Source organism: Polychytrium aggregatum, assembly GCF_025602895.1.
Source record: "Polychytrium aggregatum strain JEL109 chromosome Unknown BJ171scaffold_21, whole genome shotgun sequence".
NCBI lineage: Eukaryota > Fungi > Chytridiomycota > Chytridiomycetes > Polychytriales > Polychytrium > Polychytrium aggregatum.
Genome location: NW_026516223.1, coordinates 410,924 through 430,728, shown reverse-complemented (window position 1 = coordinate 430,728; position 19,805 = coordinate 410,924). Strand labels below are relative to the sequence as shown.

General features: G+C 58.8%; 5 protein-coding genes across 5 annotated transcripts; 3 read left to right on the top strand and 2 right to left on the bottom strand.

Annotated features, from left to right (window-relative positions):
• Nucleotides 1-352: 352 nt before the first annotated feature.
• BJ171DRAFT_507489 (mps one binder kinase activator-like 1 protein) lies at nucleotides 353-2,192 on the bottom strand. The gene is made up of 2 exons (XM_053111222.1): nucleotides 2,095-2,192; nucleotides 353-1,467 (listed from the first exon to the last, which is right to left on the bottom strand). The coding sequence occupies exons 1-2, from the start codon at nucleotides 2,110-2,112 to the stop codon at nucleotides 835-837; spliced, it is 651 nt and encodes a 216-aa protein (XP_052966132.1). The 5' UTR covers nucleotides 2,113-2,192; the 3' UTR covers nucleotides 353-834.
• Nucleotides 2,193-2,300: 108 nt separating this feature from the next.
• On the top strand, nucleotides 2,301-3,569 carry BJ171DRAFT_568510 (uncharacterized protein). Its single transcript, XM_053113520.1, has 2 exons — nucleotides 2,301-2,940; nucleotides 3,150-3,569. The coding sequence occupies exons 1-2, from the start codon at nucleotides 2,488-2,490 to the stop codon at nucleotides 3,456-3,458; spliced, it is 762 nt and encodes a 253-aa protein (XP_052966131.1). The 5' UTR covers nucleotides 2,301-2,487; the 3' UTR covers nucleotides 3,459-3,569.
• Nucleotides 3,570-4,082: 513 nt separating this feature from the next.
• Nucleotides 4,083-8,025, top strand: BJ171DRAFT_507486 (uncharacterized protein). The gene is made up of 7 exons (XM_053111221.1): nucleotides 4,083-4,746; nucleotides 5,021-5,288; nucleotides 5,439-5,679; nucleotides 6,023-6,196; nucleotides 6,359-6,435; nucleotides 6,627-6,976; nucleotides 7,120-8,025. Exons 1-7 carry the CDS (start codon nucleotides 4,539-4,541, stop codon nucleotides 7,899-7,901), a joined length of 2,100 nt encoding a protein of 699 aa, XP_052966130.1. The 5' UTR covers nucleotides 4,083-4,538; the 3' UTR covers nucleotides 7,902-8,025.
• A 1,449-nt stretch (nucleotides 8,026-9,474) lies between these two features.
• On the top strand, nucleotides 9,475-12,716 carry BJ171DRAFT_128001 (uncharacterized protein). Its single transcript, XM_053105611.1, has 9 exons — nucleotides 9,475-9,496; nucleotides 9,604-10,026; nucleotides 10,287-10,502; nucleotides 10,637-10,955; nucleotides 11,039-11,220; nucleotides 11,397-11,545; nucleotides 11,678-11,820; nucleotides 11,945-12,047; nucleotides 12,190-12,716. The coding sequence occupies exons 2-9, from the start codon at nucleotides 9,954-9,956 to the stop codon at nucleotides 12,580-12,582; spliced, it is 1,578 nt and encodes a 525-aa protein (XP_052966129.1). The 5' UTR covers nucleotides 9,475-9,496; nucleotides 9,604-9,953; the 3' UTR covers nucleotides 12,583-12,716.
• Nucleotides 12,717-13,447: 731 nt separating this feature from the next.
• On the bottom strand, nucleotides 13,448-19,536 carry BJ171DRAFT_507479 (Metalloenzyme, LuxS/M16 peptidase-like protein). The gene is made up of 20 exons (XM_053111220.1): nucleotides 19,239-19,536; nucleotides 19,099-19,106; nucleotides 18,938-18,949; nucleotides 18,728-18,754; nucleotides 18,490-18,593; nucleotides 18,271-18,344; nucleotides 17,932-18,150; nucleotides 17,705-17,817; nucleotides 17,510-17,599; nucleotides 17,331-17,403; nucleotides 17,155-17,247; nucleotides 16,730-17,006; nucleotides 16,339-16,540; nucleotides 16,108-16,217; nucleotides 15,863-16,007; nucleotides 15,494-15,725; nucleotides 15,203-15,294; nucleotides 15,007-15,109; nucleotides 14,484-14,785; nucleotides 13,448-14,238 (listed from the first exon to the last, which is right to left on the bottom strand). The coding sequence occupies exons 1-20, from the start codon at nucleotides 19,483-19,485 to the stop codon at nucleotides 13,807-13,809; spliced, it is 2,955 nt and encodes a 984-aa protein (XP_052966128.1). The 5' UTR covers nucleotides 19,486-19,536; the 3' UTR covers nucleotides 13,448-13,806.
• Between the last annotated feature and the right edge of the window lie 269 nt (nucleotides 19,537-19,805).

Genomic DNA, 19,805 nt, shown 5'->3' with positions numbered 1-19,805 from the left:
AATCGTTTTTTCTTTTTTTGGGGTTTGCGTTTTTCTGAAGGGGGTTTCGATTTTCCGTTTTCCTCACAGGTGAAACAGTCGGAAACAGAAGCGAACATGATGCGGGGTTAGTTTCCCTTTCTCCTTCCTTCCTTTCTTCCTCCACCACTTCTAAATATCAGCAATGGATACACCCCTGTGCCCTATCTTCCCCAGGTCAGCTGTTGGCATCGTTCATGAAGTAATAGATGGAATGAGAAGAAGAGGAGGAAAAAAGGGGGGGTAGAAGAGGCTGGCGTGCATACGTGTGGATAACATAAAGAAAGAAAATCAGCGAACAAATAGAGTATTTAACCAGTGGGGGAAGGTTTTAAGAGAGAGAGAGAGAGAGAGAGAGAGAGAGAAAAGGGGGGGATGAGTGGCAAGAAGGCACAACAAAAGCGGAACGAGAGCGAGCCAACAACGATCAGAGCCAAGAATCCATCGGAGGAGCGGTGGTGCGCTTCCGAGAAAGTCAGGTTGAATAAAGGTCGTGCCCACAGCCAGTGCCGATCGGCTGGGAGGTGGGATCCCGTCGAAGGAAGCGCTCCGGTGATGGGCTTGTGCAGTCAAGCGTCAGGGCAGAGGGTGGAGGAGCGGAAGGGTGGGCCGGGTGGAGGAGAGCGATGGACGGGAAGAACCAGGGCGGGCGGGCGAGCAGGCAATGGAGCAGCAAACAGGGCGTGGGCGATTGAGATGCAAGCAGCCGACAGAGACGCCGGCAAGACGGTTGGATGGATGGATGGATCGGCAGTTCGCAGCGGTCCTCCGACAAGATATGCCGGTGGGCCGGGTACCCCACAGGGGTCGTCATTGTCAGTGCTGAGCAGGCTTCTCCATCGTCAGCGTCTGGATCAGCTCGTCCAGTGGGGCCAGCTCCTTCTTGTCGATCAGCTGGAACTCTTGAACAAAGAAGATAAAGTGCTTGAAGGAGGTGTTGAGATGGGCCTCCTCTCCGAGAGCGACGATTCGCGGGAAGTGGGCGTGGTAGATGTGGGCATACACGCGGAAGAGCCGCTTGAAGATGGTCTTGACGATCGACTGGAACGTCTTTGGAAACGGGACGCCGATCTTGGACGGGAAGATGGCCTCGTCATCGAGCTGCGACTGCACCCAGGTCATCAGATAGTCGACGTACTCGGGCGCCGAGACCTTGACGGGCTTCTTGAACTGCACGCCATCACACCAGTGGTATTCGTACTTTGGGCCGGCCGACATGACAACGCAGTCCTGGGCGGTGCAAAAGTCGGTGATGGTGCCGTACAGCATGTTGATCTGGTTGAAAAAGTCGACGGTGTTGACGGCCAGCCATTCGTTCAAGTCTTCGCCCTCGGGCAGCAGCACGGCGGCCTTGAGGTTCCCTGATCCCAGCGTCGCTTCGGCATATTTCTTGAGCTGGTACTGCTTTGTGCCCTCGGGTAAGTTCTTTTTGGGCTTGAAGGTCTTGTTCTGCCGGACGCAAGCGGCCACGACGGCAGCAGATAGACATGCAGCGGTGGCAAGGGACGCCGAATCGGCCGCGGTGCATCGGCGCGATGACGATACGCCGGCAGTCGTTGGCCAAACGGGTGGATGGACGAGCAAAACATATACGGGTCAGCCGGTATTCCGCACCTCGAGGACCACCAAGGTCATCCGCGAGGCTCGTCCTCCCCCCCAGGCGGTAGCCACAGACGCAGCCATGGTCAGGACCCCTGCAAGGGCTCCGAACAGAGTCTGCACAGATCCGCCCAAGAAATCGACGCCATAAGGGATGCAGATGGAGGCAGGCTCGAAGGAGCGAGGCCGGATGCGACGGCGAGGCCAGGGCAGCATCGAGGGCACTGGCCGGCAGCGAGCCCAGGCGGGATATTATCCAACCCCAGATGGCGTATCTGCAGCACTTTCAACAGACGAGGCCACGGACAAAAGACGGTGGCCGCATCCGAGAGCAGCAGCAAAGGACAGCCGGCGCCAGACGACATGGAAGGAAGCAGCTCGCAGAGCTGGGAGCGCGAAAGCCCGCAGCGACGGGCACTGGCCGACGACGGCATCCGGGCTCGACGGGCTGAGCGATCGCGCTGCAGCGGCGCTTACCGCTTTGAAGAAACTCATGGCGGGAGGCAAGATGGGTGGATGCGAGAGCCTGTCTGTGCAGGTGGGGACGGTATGAGGCCCGATCGTTGCAAAGGAGCGTCGGGTCGGTTCTCGGGCGCGGCTGGTCTTTGAGCGGTTTGAGTCCGGCGGGGGGGAGGAGGAGAAGCGCGCAAAACCCGCCGTCCCAGGGTGCTCATGGCCGCCCGCCTGTCTGTCGATCGACCAGTCGACTGATCAAGCGATCGGCCCAGCGACCGTTCGTCGGTTATATCTGTCGAGTGCCAAGCGCATACTTGTCGACTCTGTACAGGCTCGGGTTGATCTCTCGTCACATCCCCCGACCTGCTTCGGCGACCACCGTCCGTCTAACTACTCTGTCGCAATCTGCCATCAATGCTGTCGTTTACTCGCCGTCCCGCTGCCGCTGGGCTCAAGCTCGATCCGCCGTCGTCGAATATCCATACAGGGTCGGCTCACTCCCGCTCGTCGTCCGTATCGATGGCGCCGTGTGCTCCTCTCAGTCCAGGTTATCTTCCACCCTGGGTCGGTGATCCAGCCGCTCTTGGCCACGAGGCTGTGGCTCAACGACGACCAGCTCTGCGGGTCAGGGTGGCCACCAGCTTTGGAACGGCAGTGATCCCCTGCCCCGAGGGCGCCACTATCGCCTGGGCACTGGCCGAGGTCTACAGCCGCATCATGAAGATCGACGAGAGCATGGGACGGGGCGACGCAACGGACCGACTCGACAATGAGCGGACGATGCCGCCGCTGACGTTTGCCCGGACCCTCCATGGCGACATTCTCGACATTGACGATCTCGTATCCGACGTTTGCGATCCTGGCGAGGTATGTGCGTGTGGGTGCGCTGTGTCGGTGTCTGTGGATGTTGAATCTATGTAACTATGGCAATCGGCATCTCGCGATGTCGGATGGCCCAAACGCTGCCGGTGGGAATCAGAGGGGAACGCTGAACCTGGACCGGGGTGCGGCGTCCTCAGCAGCGATGCCACCACGGCCGTCCAACTCGAACTCTCTCTTCTCCGACTGCAATCCAGACGATCATTGCCCTGTCATTGGCCGAGGCCGCGCGGCTGCCGCTGGCCCTACACCCGATCTTCCATTCCAGCCCGCTTCAACCCGAAACCGACAGTTCCCGAGTCGCTGCTCGCTCCGAGATGCCAAGCCCGACTTCCCATGCAGCCTCGCGCGCACCCGATAGAGGCTCCGCTCCATCGGCCAGGGATGCGTCTGGAAGAGCTCGATCCGAACCCGCTCAAACGGGCGGCTCCAAGCACCAGGGCCCTGTCGACGGTCGCTGGCTATCGTCGATCCCCGAAGGCTCTTCGCCCACCCGAGGGTGTTGAGCTGGATCTTGGCATCGTTCAGCAGATCGCTTCCTACGCTCTCTCTCTTGGCCATTTCTGTGTAAGCGTATGGAATACATGACCTTGCCTCTGTGAGTGCCGATCAACGGATACAGCGAGATGCCATGATGCCCTATCAATGTCAGGATCAGCAAATAGCTTGATCCTCTTGTTGAGTTTGCCGGGAAGGAGCAAGACTCACTGCGTGCGATGGATATTGCTGGCTGTTGCTATGGAGTGGATGGTTGTCATGATTTCCATGAGTGCCATGCGGGAATCCAAGGTCGAATGCAGCAGCGACAGACTCTATTGACTGGGTGTTTGCTTGACGCCGTGAGCAGAACTACGACAGATGCACTGGACTGACTGGACTGGTGCTCACCCGCTGAAGCAGACACAAAAGATGCTTGCCAAGCAGCCCTGCCTTGCTCATGACTCATTCCCTTGGACCGGCTGTCTCGGACCGGCTGTCTTGGACCGGCTGTCTTGGATCGATGGTCTCGGATCGGCTGTCTTGAGCTATTCTCTTTCCCCCCCCCCAACCACAGTCACAGTGTCGCTGTCGCTATCCCACCGCCATTCCTTCCCATAACAACAGCACTGACTCGCTCATGTCTCCCAGGCCGTCTCCGCACCCGCAGACCACCACTCTCCTCTCCCCCCGCCAGCGATCCCCGAATGACCCCCAGCTCCGTCTTGCGTTCCCACGGCACCAAAGCCTGCCGGCGGAGATGCTGCTCCGCTGCCTCGCCGCGCCGACGCCGGCCAGCGCTGCCCAAAGCCATCCCCTCCAGGGTTGCTAATGATGCATCGGCGGACCGCCGACTCGGGGCGAGTCGGGACATGGATACCCAACCGCAGCCTAGAATATCCTCGGATCATGTTTGATCTTGTCCTTGATCAACTCCAGGCTGCGGGATCACGCCGAACCTCGGTCCTTGCTCAGCTCTCGTTTATCGCCTCCCCCTGATCTTGGTCGCGCCTACATCTCACACCTCTTACAACCGCTGAAGCCTCGATCGTTTCTATCCAGCGCCTCTCCAAAAGCCGCATACTCACCTCTCCCCATCGTCGTGCCGCATGTCATTCTCCATGGAGCTTAAGCCGCCGCCCTCCAAATCACGCTGCTCCAAGCTTCCGCCCGTCCTCGACGTCAAAGTCTCGCTCGGACAGACGGTCTTTGTCGCCGGCGACGTTATCAACGGCCAGCTGGAGATTTCCGTCAAACACTGTTCCCAGAGCGATCTCCTGCTCGGAGAGATATCCGTGAGCCTCGGAGGACTGGAAGGTATCCTTGCCCTTGTCTTGTCTCGCTCCGTTCCGCCGTTTCTTCATCGTTATCGCCCCCCCTCCCTCTCCCTTCCTAGCTACTACGCCGTCCCTGGGCAACTAGCTACAGCTCCAACTGCCCAGCTTGTCTCTTGGTTTTCCACCCGCACTCGTCAGTCGCTTCAACTGACCTTGCCGTTCTTGCTCTTCCGGTCTGCTACCTGCATGCTCCGGTCTGCTCCTTGAACCTGACGCCCACGGACTCATCGTACCCATTGACCATGCCACCCCAGAGCTCAACCACAGAGCATATGTCGGCTCCCAGACGTTCCTGAGCTCGATCATCATCTTTCAGGATAGAAACCGGTGTCCCTCTCATGCCGTCGGCTTCCGGGCTGGTGACGGCATGTGGTTTGCCAAGACCGGCACAACCATCTTTACATTTGCCTTCCAACTGCCGGTGGATGCGCCTTCATCCTTTGGGTTCCCGTATCCGTCCAACAATTTGCTTCACATCATGGAGTCTAACTTCCTGGCGAGCCTGCAATATGTCGTCGAGGCGTGAGTGTGCTTGTTCTTGAGCGAGGGTGCCTAATTCCCACGCACTCGCTGTTTTACTCGCCTGCTCTTCTGCGCTTGGAGCTACATATCTCTGGATCGACTGGGAGATTGACACACCCGGTCCTGGGCCCAATCTCTCTCCTGCACTAGGCACGTTGAATACTGTTGGAATGGTCATACCGAGTCCTTTTACCAGTCCAAGCCCGCTGCCGTTGTACAGTGCAGCCCAAGGCTCTATCCACAGCTCGCATGCCCGCCTGACCCGACTCCAAGAACCGCCATGGTTGAGGAGCAAGGGATTGTCTTTGAGGCATCCATCCACGACGAAATCGTATCCTCGGGCAAATCTGTGAACATCCATGTCACTGTCCACAACAAATCCAGCAGAGTTGTACGTTTCGTTGAGCGATCTGATATATCGAGTTGCAGCAGCGACGTGCAGCAGCGAGTTACAGCGGGCTGCGGCGGGGTGGCGTGCATAGCAATTTGCCTTGTCATGATCATCTGTAGCTGCCAGTTTGTCCTGGTCCGGGTGTCCCAGCAAACTCTTCCGTTGATCGTATGGCCATCCTATGGCTCGATTGCCCCTGTTCGACCCGTGTTGATCTCCACAATCAGATGCCCATACCTGGCAACACATGTGTGCATCAGAGCAGCCGGATGCATTCGGTAGAGTCTGTGCGTCAGCTCCCTGAAATAACCAAGCAAACTTCTCCCCCTGTCTTTACATCCAGATCTCTGATTTGCATGTCTGTCTGAAGCGCACCCTGACCATATCGAAGCCCCTGATTGACACCGATAAGCCGACGCGCATCACTGATCTGGTTTGTTCTCGAGCACCTGCTGTGAACGAGTTCACGGTCGTGCCGGGAGAGATCCGCAGTCGAATTATCAGTCTCGAGATACCGGTGAGTACGGGTGTGTTCGACGCAAATGCGGGGGCAAGTACAGACGTGCTACGGCGGATGGGTTGGGAAAGCAGCCCAGTCAGGTGCTAGTCGTTGGCCACGATGACGACAACATAGACTCACTGCATGAGCTCGCGGTTTGCTGCTGTCAATAATCGGTAGGTGCATATCCATACGGTCGAACATCGCGATCTGGCCAATGTTACTTGCCATCTGGAGCTGTCGATCAAGGTCCAGAAGTAGGTGAACTGCAGCTGGGTGGATGATCCACTCGAGGAGGAGGGAGATGGCAGCGCTATCGATCGCTGGTGCGGGTATTGCACAGGTATTGCACAGGTACTGGACAGGTATTGCACAGGTACTGGACAGTCTGGCCACGGGTATTTGACCCACAACTAATCCGTGGCCGTTTGCTGTCTCCTGACCCAAGGGGATATTGGATGATGGGCCGCAAGATCATGCTTTCTCTTCCTTTGCGCATCGTCCACCGCGAGTCGGTGCATCCCCCTCCGCCCTGCAATGTCGAGTCGCTCTTTCACGAGGCCTCTCACTTTCGAACGATCCAAGCACCTCGACACCTCCGCCTCGTGCCTAAGGACAACGAGACCCGCAAGCGACTCGGCTGCCTCCGGCCGGCCGAACAAGACCGTGGCCGAGAGCGCCTTGTGCCCTGGCAAAACGACAATCCCGGCGTTGTCATGGAAGACGAAGCCATCGATCTGTTTGGACAATTGACGGACCTTTGTGGGCAGCTCGAGAAAATGAAGTTCCGCATCGAAGGTGAGCGAGCGACAGCCAGACCGGTCGGGAGACGGGTCGATGGGTAGATGGATTTGGAGTACCCGCTTGGGCAGATTGTGATGGCGTGGGAATTCAGCGGGACGAGCGCTGATCTGGGCCGTTCCTCCATCTCCATTCATCAGGAGTGACGGCGCCACAGTGTTATCGGGGCCCGGTCGGGATCGGCATCCGGGGCCACCCTAATGCAAACCCGGGTGCTCCAGCAGCGGCCACGGCGCCCAGCACAACTCCCGAGCCGCTGAGCGACCAACCAGCGAGCCCCACTCATACAACTCCTCATGGGCAGCCGCCTGAGACCCGTGCGGCAAGTGCTCCACGCAAGACGCCAGGCCGGCGCCACAACCCCCATCGTTTTGTCGGAACGGGCCACCTGAACGGGCCACGGAGTTCTGCGATCGCCACTTGCATCCGGCAAGATCGCCATGACGTCAGCGAGGCTGTTGAGGGAGCATTGGCGGAGCGTCGACTGCCATCGCTGCCTGGCAGCAGGGCAGCGGCAGCGGCAGCAGAGGATCCGGGCAAGGAGAGGCAGCCGACCAGCGACCAGACAGGCGCCGGTTCAGCAAGCCAGGTCGTGGCGGCCCTGTCGGCCAGTCTCAGCCATCTGTGCATCCCCGGCGCCAGGGGAGTCAAGTCCAAGCAGCGACTCTTTGGCCTGGGATTCCGTCGGTCGCCATCGGTTGCCTCGACAGCCTCACGCAACGGAGGCAGTCCCGCGCGAGTCGAGCCCAACTGCAACAGCGGCAGCAGCGGTGGCGGCGAGCGGCTGTCACTTTACGTCCCAAGCACGAACTACTCCCGCACCGAGTCGAGCGAAGATCAGGATGAAGTCCAAGAAGGTGAATGGGCGGAGACTGTGAGGGCACGCCAGGGCCGCAGTCGCCGATCCATTCCCTTCTTTTGAGAAATGGCGGCGCGAGATGGAGGCATGGGATTGTTGTCAGAGGACGGACGAGGGAAATGGGCTCTCTCCATGAATTGGGGAACGTGTGCTTCCCAGCATCAGAAAGAAAGAAATATAGTCAATGCCGTGAGGAGGAAAGCAAGGCAAGTGGATGAGCAAGTCGTGGGGAGATGCTGTCCGACAGGTAAGCGGCAAAGAAAGATATGGAAGGGACAAGACGGGCACACCCAGGAACGGCGCAGCGAGAAGGGACAAGTCCAAAGGCGAAAGGATAGTGGGAGCGTGGGGAACTGGAAAGTCGTGCGAGGGCCAAAGGACCAACGCGCAAGACGAAAGACCATGCAAGGTGACGGCCGAGCGCGGGTGCGGCTCAGGGAGCCAGCAAACACTGAGCGAGATACCGCCTGAGACAGACAAGGGCGCAGGTCATGGAGAGCAGAAAACGAGGGAGCCACCCGGCGGCCCCAGCACTCACAGACCGAGTGGACAGCAACGCACTTGCTCCTCCCAATACCCCGTAGCAGAGTTGAGCAGCGGAGCTCAACGGTGGGTGATGGACGCTGGGTCGCTATGACAGATGCGGTGGTGTGCGCACAGCCGTGGGGAGGAACCGCGGGATTGCTTGGACAGTGGGTTGCAGGGGGGGGTTGTGATGCTGTGGAGTTGTCATTGGCGGCGTCCATGATGCCGTTTGTGTTGTTACCGAGCATATCTCTGCTGTCCATGCGAGCTGCTTGTCGATATCGATGTGAACTGGTTCAATCACCCCTTGCGCTGGCGTGGGCCGCCCGCCCCCCTTGTTGCCCAGATAGAGCGTGCCCGAGAAGGTTGTGCGCCGGGGGCCTTTGCTGACAGCCATGCGGCCGTGCGCGCACAATCGCGCAACAGCCGGTGCAACCGCGCCGCCCTTGTGACCATCTGGGCTGCCGGGTGCGGTGGGTGGCTGTGGCCCGTGGGCGGGGGCCGTCCCTTGCGCCGATTGGCGAGAGACGTCGCGCAGCAGTGCGGTGCGACACTCGTGCGACCACAGCCCACAAGGCCCCTGGCGCCAGCCAGCCGGTGCCTGCAAGGGAATGCGGGAAGGCAAGAAGAAAGAGGCGAGGCAATGGGCCAGGATGCGATGCAACTTTTGGAGAGCGAACCGGGGGAATGCGAAACATACCGCGCGAATAACACCGTGCGAATAACACCGTGCGAATAACACCGTGCGAATAGCGTGATATTGATTCCGTGGTATGCCACTCCGCGCCGTGATGTGCATTTCCGCGTCCGCATGTGCGATTCTCATCCCCGCCATGCGATTGCAGATCCCGATGCGCCAGAGGTCGCCGGTCAGATGCCCCTCGATGCAGCGCCGGCGTCGCGACAGCATGGCAAGCACATGCAGAGACAGCAGGGGGACCTCGCCACGCATGTCGCCGGGGCTGCCCGCACTGGCCCTCCCGGATGCCTCCGCATGCTCCTCGTCGCTCCGAATGTTTTCCGCAGAATCGCCTCGCTGCTGCCTCATCAACGCCCACACGCTCCGGCCCACAGCAGCCACCTGCCTGCACCACACGGGGCGGTCAGCCGGCCGGCCCCGGCCACCAGACCAGGTTGGTGCGCCCGGCTGCCCCTCGGTGCTGTGTTTATGGTTGCGCGCGTCGGCCTTGGATTTGTGCCGGCCGACAAGGCCCGCCGCCTAATTATAGTCCCACAACAGCAGCAGCAGAACGAGTGCTTTCGAGGCTTCAGGCCACCCACCCCCGCTCGCCGAGACCTATATCATCGGTGCTGCGGCCTTTGCCGCCGAGCTTTTTCATCCGCGGACCCGTTTCTGTCCTGCGTCGCAAGCGTATCTCCCGGACTTCGCCATCTCCCCGCCTTGTGGGTGGAATCCGCACAGTCTTCTCACCAGGACCGATCGAGCACGGCATCACTCCCACAGCTCCTTCCGGATCCACTACTCGATCCTATCCAGAGATCGATATCCAAGCCTCCAGTGCTTTGCCTCTCCCCCCCCTGTTCTTTTCCTCTCCCTGAACCAGATACCTCTTCGTCTGCATCGTCGCTATGGCTCTGTCCAAGTTGCATCTCGCCGCCGTGGCATCACTGGCACTTTTCGCCCTCGAGGCACAGGCCCAAGGTTGGTGTCGGTCCTGGGTGGTGTCACTTTCCTCTCGATCGGCCGATCGTGTCCACCGTCTCGATCGGCCAACCATGACTCGCAGTGCATGGCTTCGTCCTCATGCTGGCACCAGATACTGGAGCATCTCGGAAGCGTCCCCCCGTCTCGGCGTGCTCCTATCTACCGGACCCGGCCCATCAAGGCATGCCATCAAGGCACACCGGCCTGCTCTCACGTTCTCACATGCATCTCCGCACCTTCCTCCCCCCACCTTCCAGCGTGCAGCCCTTACAACGGCACTGTATGCGCAAGCGTCCTCGCTCCCAATGCCACATACGCTACCCTGGCTCCCGTCCCCGCCGTCGAGGCTGCCCTCAGCCAGAACTTTACCTCACCGTTGGCCACGACGCTCCAGACTCTGAATCCCACCTGCGCCAAAACCATCCTTGCCAGCACTTGCCACCAGGCTTTCCTCACCTGCGGCACCACCCAAGGTCCGCCATCTGCTCGTGTTCTCGGTCTCGTTCGTGTCCTTGGCGCTGCTCCGATTCTTCCCCCGATGCCGATGCTTTACCGCCTTGATGCTGCCCTGTGGTTGCTGATCGTGCTTTCCTCCGCCTCGATCCAGTTTACCTGCCATGCAAGAGCTCCTGCGATGCTGTCGTGGGCGCCTGCCAGTCCACCTTCAGCTCGGCCGGCATGCTACAGATGCTGCCCAACTGCTCGTCATCCGACTACGGCACCACCAATTGCATCAGTCTGCAGGGCAATCTTTTGGCTGTCGATGTTCCTGCTACCAGCCCGCCGTCCACACCTTCAGCAGGAACCACCCTTCCGATCTGTCCTCCGCCGCTGATCGCTGACCCGAATCCCTCCAGCAACAACTCCAACTGCATGAGCGGATGCTGTCTGCCCTGCCCCAAGGAGCGCTTCTTTTATCAGCCTGGGTCAGTTGCATTGCTTCTTCCGGCAGGGTCCTCGAAATGCGGCATTCGAAGCACCACTGACCTTGCTTACGTTGGTCCCACAGCCTGATCGACAAGCTCGAGCTGGGCTTCAAGGTCATCTTCCTGATCTCGTTCGTGTGCTTCCTGCTTGTGGCTGTGTCGACCTTTTCCACACGCCGGGGCCGCGCCTTCCCACGCATCTTCACGGGCTTCTTCTCGGCCTGCGGTGCAGCCATGATGCTGGTCACCTTTGGAACCTACCCATGTAAGCTGCCTCATATACTATCACGGCCGCCTCAGCTTGTTTCAGCCAACACTATCCGATCACATCCAGCTCCATTCACCCGAGCTGGCTGCTTACCACCGTCTGGCTACTCCCTAAAACCCACGGACTCTTGCATCTCCCGTTCCTTCGTGGTCCCTGCGATCACATACCTCCAGCTTACTCGACGATGCAATGTGCAAGCGATGGTATCTCCGATGCCACCCAAGCAAACAACATCGTGTGTCTGGCAACTGGCATTGTCTTTGTCTACATGCTCTGGACCCTGATTTTCTGGGTCATGGCCATCATCTTTGCTATGCACATGGTATGTGCCATCTGCCACTCCCTTTCGCTCGAGGATGCAGCATCTCGGTCGGATGACAGCCACATGGATTGTTTGTCGCAGCGCTAATCAAGTGCGATGCTTCTTCTCCGTGCGCCGCTGCTTTGGCTCCAGATGATTGTCTGGGGAGTCGAGGGGCGTGTGCTCGTGCCCTACTCCAAGTACTTCCACATCGTTGCCTGGATCGTCCCGGTCGCTATGACTGTCGCCGTAGTGCTCAAGAACGAGCTCCGTGCCTATCCCGGCAACATTTGTCTGTACGTATGCGATATGGCATCGTTTGGCCGACCTCGAAAGAAGCCCGGCCAGAGCCGTGTACGCAGTCTCTCTGCCGCCTGCATCCACAATCCTAACTCTGCCTCGACCTGGTTGCTTCAACAGCCCCGGCAACAGCCTTGCGATCCCGCTGTTTTATGGCCCCCAGGTCATCATCGCCGGCCTCTGCGTTCTCCTCCATCTTGGAACGGCCATCAAGATTCTATGGGTAAGCGCAGGCTCCTTTGTCTTTGTCCTGATGGGGCCACTCCTCTCGCAGTGCCCTCTGCCGATTTGCCTTGCTCATCGACACAACCGCATTGGTCTTTGCGGCTGACCTCTCTGGCTTACGGTGGCTGTCGCAATCACAGGTCGGCATCAAGGCCTCCAGGAGTAGCTCCGAAAGCTGGCTCCGCAAGCAGATCCGTCTGCAGTGGCGCTCGGGCATGCTGGTCGTCGTTTTTTCCATCTCGTACATTGGCTTCATCCTCACCAACGTCGTCTATCTGATGCCGATGCTGTCGCTGACTGCCCAGGAGCCCTGGATCCAGAAGTGGGTCCTGTGTCTGATCCAAAACTCGCCTAACGGCGTCCAGACCTGTCTCCCGCTCGTGGTCGACCACGTCCCGCCCATCATTCCTCTGGCAACGTGGCTCGTCGTCACTCTGGCGATCGGTGTCTGGGTGGCTCTGGTGATGCTTCCTGGCCAGCCGCTTTTCAAGGACCAGTCCAAGAACAGTGTCTCGGACATTTCGCAAAAGTGAGCCGACGGAAGGCGATCTCGCTGATCGAGCCTTGGCGATGGCAGCTCGGCACGAACTGACCCTCCTTGACGCACCACGCTGTCTATAATGTGTTTTCCTCGCTCCCGATCCGATCCGATCCCATCCCATCCGATCCCATCCCATCCCATCCGATCCCATCCCATCCCATCCGATCCCATCCCTCAGTTCCCGTCTATCCCCGTACTTTGGTTTTGGCTCTTGTTGCTCGTTACTCTCGACACCTCGCCGCCCTTCCTTCTCTTGTTGCTACTTGTCTTGTCGCTCCTCCCCCACCCGTCTATGTGCCTCTCCTCTTCCCTTCTGGCTACCGGATGATGTGCCTGCCCCCCTCCTCCTCCATCGGTTTTGCTTTGTCTTGTCTTTTCTCGAGGACACTTTCCTCCGTCTTTGTCTTGGCTGGGGGTGGACGGCTCTCGCTCGTTCCTCAGTCCCACGTGAAAAATAGTAATCCATTTCTCCCTGCAAGCCCTCGCCGACCAGCCATGTCCGCAATGCTGTCCTCTCCTCTTCTCATGGTCGCCGATGGGGTGGTGCGGACGACCACCAGTCCCGCCTTTGACATGATCGAGGGAAATCAAAGCTGAAACCTCCCACACGAGACCATGCGATCCGTGAGGGACACAGATCCCGCGAAGCCCCACAGCCCTCGTCTGTCCACATATCCCGCTCACTTGCTGTCGAGGACACCGAAACACCCTCGATGCTGGTCCGTCGATCTGCATCGGGTCGTCTGAGCAAGGTTGGGTGGCTCTGGGCCGTTGTGCATCCCGTGGCGGGAGGCAGAGGAGCTGGGATCCTGGCCTCTTGTGGTGTGGGAATATTGATTTGCACATGGCTCCGGTAACGGCGCTTGATCCGTTTCCTCATCCTTCGTCCTACCCCCCCCCTTCCTCCTTGGCATCCGCCAATCTTCCAGGCCCAGCGGTTCGTCGCCCGAGTCCATGGCGGCCGCGGCTTGACTCCATGAGTGCCACCGGCTTCCGTGGCGAGCTGCAGCCACCGGCAGACCCGCTGAAGAGATGAGATCTCGCCGCATACAGGGCCGCCACCCCGTCCGCGTGAGCACCAGGCCAGACCGACTGAGCAAAAACCCCTGGGCGAGCATGTGAAGACTGAGCCATGGCCGCGAGCGAGACCATCGCTCCGGGCTGGCGCCCGTTTGATTCATTGCTTCAATCGCTTTCATTCACTCATCAGTCCATTTTATCCATCAAGATCGAAAAACGAGGCCACGGGGGCCACGGGCGCAGGGCTCCTGGAGAGCTCGAGCGAGCCCTTGAACATCGCAACGTCTTCGGGCTGCAGAATCACGTTCTTGGCCAAGATGCTCTCAGCCTCGGCCTCGAGGACCGCCTTGGCTGCCTTCTTGCTGGTGACGTGGACGCTGAGCTTGCGTCGGCAGGGCGAGTCGGGATGCACGTATTGGTCGTAGAAGGCAAGCAGGTCGTCCTTCTGGATGGCCTTGACCTGCTCGGCGTCGAGCTCGCTCTGTCGGAAGTTGTAGTAATGCGAAGACACATGTGTCCACACACGGCTGGATTCTTGGCCCAGGTTCTTGTCCTTCTCAAGCAGGCGGGATACCACCGCCTGGACATGGGTTGCATACGCCGTCTCCGAGAGGTCGCTTAGGATAGTCTGGGTATCACGATAGGCAAGCCGACGAGTCAGCGCGCGAGTTAGACGCATCGTTCGTGCATTGCAGAGGGTGATATGCGGCGGATCGATACACACACTTCGCCATGACAAAGGAAGGTGGATCGAGCCGCTGCCAAGTCGCTTCAAAGCACAGACTCCAGAGAGCCAGGCTCATACAGGCCGGGAACATTGCGGCCACCTCTGCTCATCCGCACGCCCACCCCACCCCATCCCCGCGGACTCACCCTCATCTTGGTCAAAAAGTCCTCGATGCGCGACTCGAGGTAGGCGGGGTGCTTTTCGCTCTGGATGATGAGTCGCAGTCCTGTCATGCTCGTCTGGTTGCGCAGGCCGCTGAAGACCATGTATCCCAGCTGCTCCTTGGTTCGCAGCTGGTCAAAGCACGGCTCGTTGATGATGTGCGAGAGCAGCGTGGCCTTGGTCCGCGTGGCGGTGTTGGCGTAGTCTCCAAACTGCAGGTAGTACTCGATGGCCGAGTTTGGGTTATCGGCATTGGGTACCTCGCGCACTTGGATGTGGAGAGTGCCTTGTGGGTTCAGAGACGGCGGCGGCGTTCAAAGCGTGTGATCGGGAGAGAGGAAGCTGTCAGATTTAGAACGGATCGGGAGCGAACTGCAGGTGGCCAAGCATTCGTCGCTCGCAATCTTGATTCTGATCGTGGTCCCAGATGACCGTTGCTAGGCTCGAGTCGCTGTCGTACATGTACATCGCCCGCCATATGATGAATCCACACTCCGTGAGACCCACCTTCGGGAAGGATGTGCGTGCGCATAGCCTTCATTTGGTACGCCACGGGCAGAGGCTTTGGCTGGAAAGCCTGCAGCACTGTGTCCACAAACCTCAAGGCATCCTGTCCAGCACAGTGCAGCGATCACGGTCAGCCCAAGATGCCACCAAAGGAGAAGTAGATGATATCGACAGCTTCGTGCGACCCCGTCCTCACCTGGCGCTTGATATTGCCGTGCGAGAGGCCCTCGATAAACACTTCGCTCAGCAGGTTGGGGAAGAAGCTCTGAACGTCGTCAGGGGTGACATCTGCATATCGGAGAGAGAGTGGTGGAGTCGGATGCAATGGTGCGAGGCAAGACTTTAGCAATCGTTCACTAGCAGCCCAGCGATGGACGGTGTGAACCAACCGGCCAGAGATATCACCGGCGATAGCAATGAACGTGATTGAGACCCTGGGGCACGTTGGAGCCACGAGCGCCTCTCGTCAAACAGTATCCGTCGTTACCTTCAAGCGCCGCGAGCTTCTCGGCGCTGGTCCACAGGCATTCCTGGGTGACGTACGACAAATAGTAGACCGAGTGCTGATAGGGAGCCTCGAGGTCCCAGTTTTTGTACTGCCGAGTCAGCTGCTCCTTCACCGACTTGAATCGAGTCGGGTTGATCTTCAAATTGGACATCTTCTCGACGATCTTTTCAAGGAGCTTGCCGATTTTGTCGTTATAACCACCAATGACGAGCTAGATGAAGCGATCGTGTCGTCAGCGACCGGGCGGACAGAAATGACGGACACACTCGAACACTTTGCCAGCTCTCGACCACGCTCCACCCACTCACGTACCCACTCACGCACTCACTCGCGCACTCACGCACTCACCACCAAGCCGTCGGTGTTGTTGTCCAGATCGTAGCTGAGTCCGGCCACCTCCGCGTAGTACGACAGCTCGTTCAGCGAATCCCGCAGCATGTCCGTATACAGTCGGGTGAGCACGCACATTCGCGGAGTGACATAGCTCAGCGGACTGGTGCATTGGCAGCGTCGAGGCAGACGAAGTCAGTGCGCTTGTTACGGATATAGATTTCGGGCGTGCAATCAAACGGATGCATGCCTTGGAGACTTACGCGCGCAGGTGAAACCACACGTTGCCCTTGGGCACCCAGAAGGTGTCATCCTTTTTGTGCCAGAATCGGATCAATGGGGTTTCCAGGATGATCTGGGCACCTTTGAGGACCTGTGGGGTTGTTGGTTAAAGGAAACCAATGGTTGAGCAGCGAGTCCAATGGTATCAGCATCGTCGGCAGTGAGGCCCCGGGACCAGCCCCAGCAGACTTGACCGCTGGGGTCAATCTTACCGTTACATTTTCGAGCTTGTCGACATCGAAGGATTCAGGAATAAACTCGTTCATCCTCGGCAGATGCAGATCGGGGTTGGGCTCCAGCTTTGTCAGATCGGTCCTCAGCTTCTCGCTCAGGGGCTCGACAAGGTACTCAGTGCCGTACCACTTGGCCTTCGCGAATGTCGTAGTGTCGAAATCGGGAGAAACCAGCGTGACTCTGTCGGCAAGAACGTGGAGCATGAGATTGGACCTGACAGCGCCGGTCGGCTTGATCGGACGCTGTGGAGTTGGAAGGCCGAGCGCTGGCTTCCAGTGTCGCAGTCCGGTTGAGTCCGATCGAGTCCGACCTCGTCCTTCCGTCGATAGCAACAGTTGACATATCTCGCCGAACACGGGAATACTCTACCGAAAGTTGTCAGGCCGCAAGTGCGACAGACATTGCTGCATCATCTCTGGCTCGTATCTCGTCAGCAGGTACGGTCCCGACAGAATGTCTTCTTTGGCATACTGATGCATCTGTTGAGCAACATTCGAAGCGTAGCTGGCAGGCGACTTTTTCTCCTTGAAGCGGAAGTGCATCATGTACAGCGACTTGCACTCGTTGAAGATCCACTTCTGGATGCCGGCCTTCTTGATCATGTCGATATACTGGAATATGATCACGATCACTTCGTTGTAGTGGGCTGGATGGAGACGGCAGTACGTGCAACGCCATAACCAGAGGGGCGAGCAAATGGAAGGGTGAGTAGAACCGGTCGACAGGCTCATTGGCCGGATGTCCTCTTTGGGTTGTTAGTTTGCGTGTGGCATTGAATCGTCAGTCGCGCTAACCTTGCCCCTCGGCAGTCAGATCCACAGTGATCTTGAAGAAGCCAAAGTTGATGCCACCTGAAGAGTACCCGGCCGACAGCGCGTTCGCCCAACCTGTACAGACGTCAGGCACGTTGGTGAGGAAGAGCCTGAACAAGAGCATTGCGATGCACGGATAGGGCATTCGGTCGACATACCTTTCTGTTTCAGCAGAGACAGAATCGACCCCTCGGCCTCGTGTCCAATCAAATGAGATCCGTAGCCACTCGGCTGTGATTCGGCATGATAAATAGGTGTGGTTGGCAGCCAGTGTTAGCGAGAGCTGGCTCAGTCGAGGGCACCTGTGTGTTGAACGGAGGGACGCTCGGACATCTACCTGCGACTCGTAGTGGGCCGATAGATCCGGGAAGGGGAAGACGAGCTCCAGGTGACGGATCTCCTTCACGGGCTTGATGAGCACTTGTTTCTGGAATCGCACCAGGAGGAATGCTTAGCAAAGGCGACGACGATTTCAGATGCCTCGATGTCCAGCCTCCACGATGGCGGCTTGCGTGGCCATAGCAAGTCTCACCATGAGCTCGTTTTCGGTCAGGGGATGTCCCTGGAACGCGGGCGGCTTGATGCCCAGACTCGGGACGTCCGAGAACATGCGAACAACCCACTCGGTAAGCGTGTCAAGGGGCTCTGCGTGTGGCAACAGGGTCAGGATCGTTATGGTTTCGATTTTGATTTCGATACAGTGCTGTCAGCAGTCGGCTCAGCTCAGCAGCAGCGGTGCTGGTCCAGCGAGACACCTGCCTTTGCCCAGCACAACGAGCTTCATAATGTTTGCCGAGTAGTATTTGCTGTGAAAGTCAAGCAGCAGCTTTCGGACATCCAGGCCCTTGTTCTCGGGGATATCCTTGAGAGTCTCCAGGCTGCCGGTTCCAAACTTGCAGTACGGGTGATTGGGGTTGGACAGGTCCTTCTCGAGCTGGTACGTGCGCCAGGTATCGCTCTGCAAGTTCTTCTTGTGTTCTAGGAAGAGCAAGATCAACATATCGAGCGGGTCAAGAGGAATCGAAGATGCCAAGAGCCAAAGCGAGGGCATCATGGCGCTGCTTCCGAAGCCGACTGCTTCCGAGGCCGGCTGCTTACCCGAGTCGACGGCCTTGAGCTCGCGGTCTGTGCATGACTCTGTGAAAAGCGGGCAGATGAAGAACTGGGCAAAGCTGTGTCCAGCCATGACGGCCCAGTCGCAGTGAGTCTCTGAATCATATGCTCCGTTTCCTGGTGGTCTTTGCTCGCGTGGCCTCGCCTGACTGGCTCGCCTGACCGGCCTGCATCAGGGACATCATCGGCCGCCGGCCCACATACCGATCGAGGGCGCCCTCGAGATGGTCCGAGGCGACCTCAAAGTAGTAATTGGTGTTCTCGACGCCGGTGAAGGCATTGGAATAGCCCCCGTGCTCGGAAAGGTACTGCAGCAGGCGCAGGGGTTAGGAAGGCAGCAGGAGCAGCAGCAGCAGCAGCAGCAGCGAGGCAACCGGAATAGCTCCAAACCCAGGATATGGGGCGCTCGGCTCAGCCGATTGAATGGCGCTCTTTGCCGCACCTGGCTGTAATCATTCTCAGAGGGATACTGTGGTGTACATGCCAGGTTCTGTCGGTTAGTGCAAGAAGATCGGGGACTTCAAGCCGACCAGCGCCGGCCTCGACAGATGCACCAGCCAACAGCCCACAGGGACACCGACACAGCGAGCACCAGACTTTGCTAATCGCACTCGAGTGTATATCCTCGGATTTCAGCCCAAGTATGCCCTACCTTTGTGGTGCCCTTCAGATCCAGATCCAGATCCAGACGACCGATTTCAATCGCGGTTGCCGACCGACATTGATAGCAGATCTGCGTCAGACTTGGCCCGAGCAGCCTCGACATGCATCGGACACAACAAAACACTTGCTCCGCTGCACCTACGGGCTTACCATAAACACTACAGACGGCATGGACGGGATGGCAGTGTGAGTAATCGCATGTCGGCAAGGGAGTCAAGCCTTGATAGCGATCCCAAGCACAGAGAGCCGCACAGCCGAGCGGGGACATGCTGCCGCAGACAGCCACATACACAAATGCTCGCAAAAATGGGCCAGTCCGGCGGCCTCGTCGGGATCGCAGAGGTGCCCGACGTGAACGTCGAGTGCTGCCGACGACTTGTCCGTCGACGGGTCCGAGATCACCAGACAGTCCATCGAGTTGTCCTCGAGGGTGATCAGGCGGTAGCCGCGATCATCTTGGTCAGGCTTGCGGACGGCAGTGAACGCGGCATGGTGGCCGCCTATGGTTGTGTCCGAGACAGCGGTCTCTCTATTCATCGGTAGAGAGGGGGGGGGCAGGTGTTGGAGGGTTGGTGCGGTGGATGGGGTTGCAGGACAGGAAGCCAACGACAGTCGACCAAAGGGCGCCTCGCTTTGGGGCTGGGCGAGAGCGGTGGCGAGGGCGGCAGCGACCTGAAACGGCCACCGGCTCTGCGAGAACGGTGGGACCAGCCCCGATTGGGGTGCCGTCTGGACCCGCGCAGATTGCCGTGGACTGCCCAGCACGCAAGCAGCAGCGGCAGAGCCATGTATTCGCCTGGAAGAGATATGAGAATACCCGTCGATACGGGATTAGTCGATTCTCAGATCCCCGCGTT

Bases quoted from the DNA above. Each gene is read 5' to 3' on its own strand.
- BJ171DRAFT_568510 (XM_053113520.1), top strand. From the start codon at position 2,488: ATGCTGTCGTTTACTCGCCGTCCCGCTGCCGCTGGGCTCAAGCTCGAT. The intron at 2,941-3,149 runs GTATGTGCGTGT...ACTGCAATCCAG, and splicing joins ACGTTTGCGATCCTGGCGAG to ACGATCATTGCCCTGTCATT.
- BJ171DRAFT_507486 (XM_053111221.1), top strand. From the start codon at position 4,539: ATGTCATTCTCCATGGAGCTTAAGCCGCCGCCCTCCAAATCACGCTGC. The intron at 5,680-6,022 runs GTACGTTTCGTT...CTTTACATCCAG, and splicing joins ACAACAAATCCAGCAGAGTT to ATCTCTGATTTGCATGTCTG. The intron at 6,977-7,119 runs GTGAGCGAGCGA...TCCATTCATCAG, and splicing joins AATGAAGTTCCGCATCGAAG to GAGTGACGGCGCCACAGTGT.
- BJ171DRAFT_128001 (XM_053105611.1), top strand. From the start codon at position 9,954: ATGGCTCTGTCCAAGTTGCATCTCGCCGCCGTGGCATCACTGGCACTT. The intron at 11,221-11,396 runs GTAAGCTGCCTC...ACATACCTCCAG, and splicing joins CACCTTTGGAACCTACCCAT to CTTACTCGACGATGCAATGT. The intron at 11,821-11,944 runs GTACGTATGCGA...TTGCTTCAACAG, and splicing joins TATCCCGGCAACATTTGTCT to CCCCGGCAACAGCCTTGCGA.
- BJ171DRAFT_507479 (XM_053111220.1), bottom strand. From the start codon at position 19,485: ATGAATAGAGAGACCGCTGTCTCGGACACAACCATAGGCGGCCACCAT. The intron at 18,345-18,489 runs GTATGTGGGCCG...GGCTGGACACAG, and splicing joins CTCGAGGGCGCCCTCGATCG to CTTTGCCCAGTTCTTCATCT. The intron at 15,295-15,493 runs GTAACGACGGAT...TCCGATATGCAG, and splicing joins GAAGCTCGCGGCGCTTGAAG to ATGTCACCCCTGACGACGTT.